Source organism: Pygoscelis adeliae, unplaced genomic scaffold (genome assembly GCF_000699105.1).
Source record: "Pygoscelis adeliae isolate BGI_AS28 unplaced genomic scaffold, ASM69910v1 Scaffold49, whole genome shotgun sequence".
Classification (NCBI taxonomy): Eukaryota; Metazoa; Chordata; class Aves; order Sphenisciformes; family Spheniscidae; genus Pygoscelis; species Pygoscelis adeliae.
The window spans coordinates 181,213-185,160 of NW_008825545.1; the positions used below are offsets into that span (position 1 = coordinate 181,213).

Here is a 3,948-nt window from a genome sequence, read left to right on the forward strand (position 1 = left end):
AATCACCTCCCTGTCCTCCATGTGCCTTAGCATAGCTTCCAGGAGGATCTGTTCCATGATCTTCCCAGGCACAGAGGTGAGACTGACTGGCCTGTAGTTCCCCGGGTCTTCCTTTTCTCCCTTTTAAAAAATGGGGGTTATGTTTCCCCTTTTCCAGTCAGTGGGAACTTCACCGGACTGCCACGACTTCTCAAATACGATCGAGAGTGGCTTAGCAACTTCATCTGCCAGTTCCTTCAGGACCTGCGGATGGATCTCATAGGGTCCCATGGACTTGTGCACCTTCAGGTGCCTTAGATGGTCTCGAACTTATTATAACTGAGAATGTGTGTCTAGTGCTCCCTTGTTCTATGGAAAACAAGTATTTGAATGAAACCCTTATCAGGTGTGTACTAACTCCCTCCTTTCACTGGTTCGAGAGTGCAAGAAGTACTAAGGCACTAGAATCAATGTTCCCCCAATTCTCTGTCACTGCTCTCCTGCCCTTGTGTAGTGAGCTGGAAATGGAGGCTGGTGGCATCTACTCTCCCCATCTGTGCCCTAATCCAGGACACAATGACCATATGCGTTCCTCTAGGTGGACAATGCCAAAGCAATCAGAATTTCACAACAAAATGAGACGCACTAGTGCTGCCTAACAGAAATAAAGCTAAACAGTGGCTTCAAAATGAAGTTGTTAACAGGAATAAAACCATATGAACCTGAATGACTGCATAATTACTAGTTTAAGTTCGTCAGCATCCTCATAACTAACTATGAACACATACAAAACATTTTTATAGGAGTCACGTATTTGTTTCAATCTAAAAGTGTTTTAGAAAGGAAAGAGCTCTATTATCGCTGGCTTACCTATGGAAACCTAGACAAAACTTAGTCATTTGTCCCCAAGTCATCTAGCAGGAGCAACTCACCTGGGAACAGTGATCAAGTCTCTTCAGTACCCAGTCAGCAATGTATTTACTATGAAAATAAATTATATTGGTACACAGCATGAATTGCATTCTAACAAACAAGTATACTCTGAGGAAAAATACTGTTCTGTAATCTGAAAATTTAAGCATGACTTGGGATCAAGCTATGGTCCTCATCACATGTATCAGGGCTCTGAGTGCATGCCTTCCCTCCTGGGGTTTGGCTGTTGGATTCAGAACCAGCTTAGAGGTAGTACAGCTGGTCACCTTTTAAGGAGCTAGAAGGAGCCTCAGCAGAGGTTCCCTGCAATCAGCTCTGCTAAGAAGTCTCAGCAGAGGCTCCCCCTCCTTCCCTTGGCACCTGCTTTTAAGATAAGGCTCTCACCCTTGGCTACACTGCAGCTGTGTTGCATAGCCATGTCTGTGTCTGGCCATGAACCCCACAGATCTGGACCTGAACCCCAACCTGTGGGCTGACTCTCTAGCCTGACCTCAGACCTGCCATGTCACTATGGCCTCGTCCAGCAATCTAAACTTGTGGCTGAATCCGGTTACCATCACTGGACCTCTGCTGCTCGCCTCGCTTGGGTATTGCGGGATTGTGCCCTTGCCCGTGAAGCCACTGCCTCTGGCTGCTTTGTCATCATGCTCTGTTCCTGACTCCCCCTGCCTTTCAGAGAAGGCTGCCTTTGCCGCTCCCTGACAAGGGCAAATGAGTGCACAAGCAACATGCAGAATCATCTGCAGTTGGTTGCAGAATCATCACACTGAGGTGACAAATGCCAGAGCAGACTTCACTGCCATGACTTCAGAATGGCCAAGCTGCTGTTACTCTGAACTCTCGCCCCAGAATTAGCTGCAAAGTTTTTCAGTTTGGTTCCCTCTCTCTCAAAGATGCTTAGGAGAAAGAGAAGATTATTATCTTTCTAAAAGAATACCCATTTTTCTACACTTTTTGAAGTCTGGTCCTAATTTTTATTAGAAGTTTACTTTTAATGTTGCATATAAATCAGCATTCATGGCTTAAGAACCCAACGACTGAGAATAGGGGTTTAGTGGAACAGCAGATTCATACTTCAGCACCTACACCGTACTCAACATTACTTGTCTAACTTTAAGTGTGACACATTTTCCATTGAAAAGACTAGAAGTCATTGAGTTTCGGTGCAGGCCTTTTCAGATGGAGCAAAATATCACCTGGAGGTATGAGATCTGTTATTTCATTGAATTAATCTGAATGATGATGAAAGTAAGTTTCAGACCTGTGAACCAACAGGATCTCCTCCTCACTTCCTTCTCTGGCAGGCACATGGACACATCTTTCCACAAGATGGTAACACTTAAGCTGCTCATAGGAGAATGACAGTCTTTCTGGCACTTCAATATCACAAACAGCACTAAAAATAAGCAATAATCATATTACTATAATACCATACCAGCCCAGCTAACAAATACACTTCATAATGCCTAGCTTTTAACTGCCCATTGTAAGAAGATTCATTATCCTCATAGAGGGACATGTAAAAGAAAAATAAAATCTTTAAATACTTTTTGTTTTGGAATTGAGCCAAAAATTGGTTCTAAAATATGTAACCAGAAGAATATATATGGTTCTTAAATAAAAAAGAAACACAATAGCATAATTTTTTATTAAGTACAGACACAAGAATGCTGAAAGGAAAAGCTGTAGATTACAACGAAGGTGAACAGAGAAGTGGGTTTGGGAGAGAAGACAACAGTGGACTGTTACTCTGAGCACTGCAAAGGTACTAATTTATGTAAATTTAAGCAAGTGGCATATACCAACTTCTCATTGAATTTAATTGACAGGTTTCAGCTGAGTGAGTCCAATTTTTTACATATTTTGCCCAAGATCAATGAAACTTTAGCTTTATAAACAATTTAATTAGCTCAAAATACTTTATTTAGGGGGCTACTCAGATGCCTAAAGCTAACGCTTCTTGTTAAAGCCTACCAGACTGGCGGCTTACAGCTTCTCAAACCTAGCTACAGGTTATCATTACGGCATCTGGATACAAACTGGGAATAAAATAAAATTTTTTCTCCAAAAGGAAAGACTTTCTATTTACCAGGAAAATGACAGGGTATCTATCACTAGGTATTTCAGATTACATTTACAAAAACTGCATTTACCTAGTACTTCTCTCAGAAGTCCTAATAAGAATCTATTCATAAAAATGACGGCAGTGACTTACTCACTCCAAAGTAGTTTATGAGTAGTCATCTCCTCATCGTAAATCAGTGCTGTTCCCGAAGCCATTGCTACAGACAGAACAAAACAAAAATCCCAAGACACGTATTTCAGGCAAGCAGTAAACATATATTAAAACAAACTAAGTATTATATTAGCTAGTGAGAATATATGTATGCAGCTTATCTGCTTGCATGATGATTTTGCACTTTACACTTTATACTTGCAGAATGAAATCAAAGAAAATCATTTAGGAGGAGCCCTGACAAGACCGAGGAGCAAGGCAGCAGTGCAACACTAATGGCACAGACCTTGAAACAAGCCTAGACCCACGCAGGTAGGATTAATGATTATCTGAATTTTCAAAACCTTGGCACAGGTATTTCTGGTGCAGGTGAAGGGGTTATGCTGTCTCCCCAAGCCCTTCTAGCCCACGCTCAGGGCCTTACAAAGGCTGTCGGGGATGTGAGCACAGGCCTCCTCACCCCACCATTACACACAGATACCTGTCACGGCTGATGTGAAACAAAACAGCTACTTGTGAAAACTTAAGTTATAAAGCCGCAAAGTATGAAAAATAGGATTATATACACCACAGACAGAAGAATTACAGGGATCTGTTGTGTTTAAAACTTCATAGGTCTTTCAAAAACCCAAGAGAGACATTTAAGAGAAACAAAGAAACCGATGCGAAGAAAGAGAGACTAAACCGCACAGCTGGCCGCTAGGTCACCTCACCGAAGCCCCCGAGCCGCCGGAGGGCGCGTTAACGTGGGCCGTGGGCCCGCTCCGCTCCTCGCCCTCCCGCCCGCCGGGGAAGCCTGG

At 42.7% G+C, this 3,948-nt stretch overlaps 1 protein-coding gene across 1 annotated transcript in view; it reads right to left on the reverse strand.

Moving 5' to 3' along the window:
* Positions 1 to 3,192, reverse strand: part of HDAC10 (histone deacetylase 10) — a 20,188-nt gene extending 16,996 nt beyond the window's left edge. Inside the window, exons 1-2 of the mRNA XM_009332017.1 lie at positions 3,128 to 3,192; positions 2,174 to 2,308 (exon numbers count right to left, since the gene is read on the reverse strand). Coding sequence (XP_009330292.1) covers positions 2,174 to 2,308; positions 3,128 to 3,192 — 200 coding nt within the window. The remainder of the gene's footprint in view (positions 1 to 2,173; positions 2,309 to 3,127) is intronic.
* Positions 3,193 to 3,948: the final 756 nt, after the last annotated feature.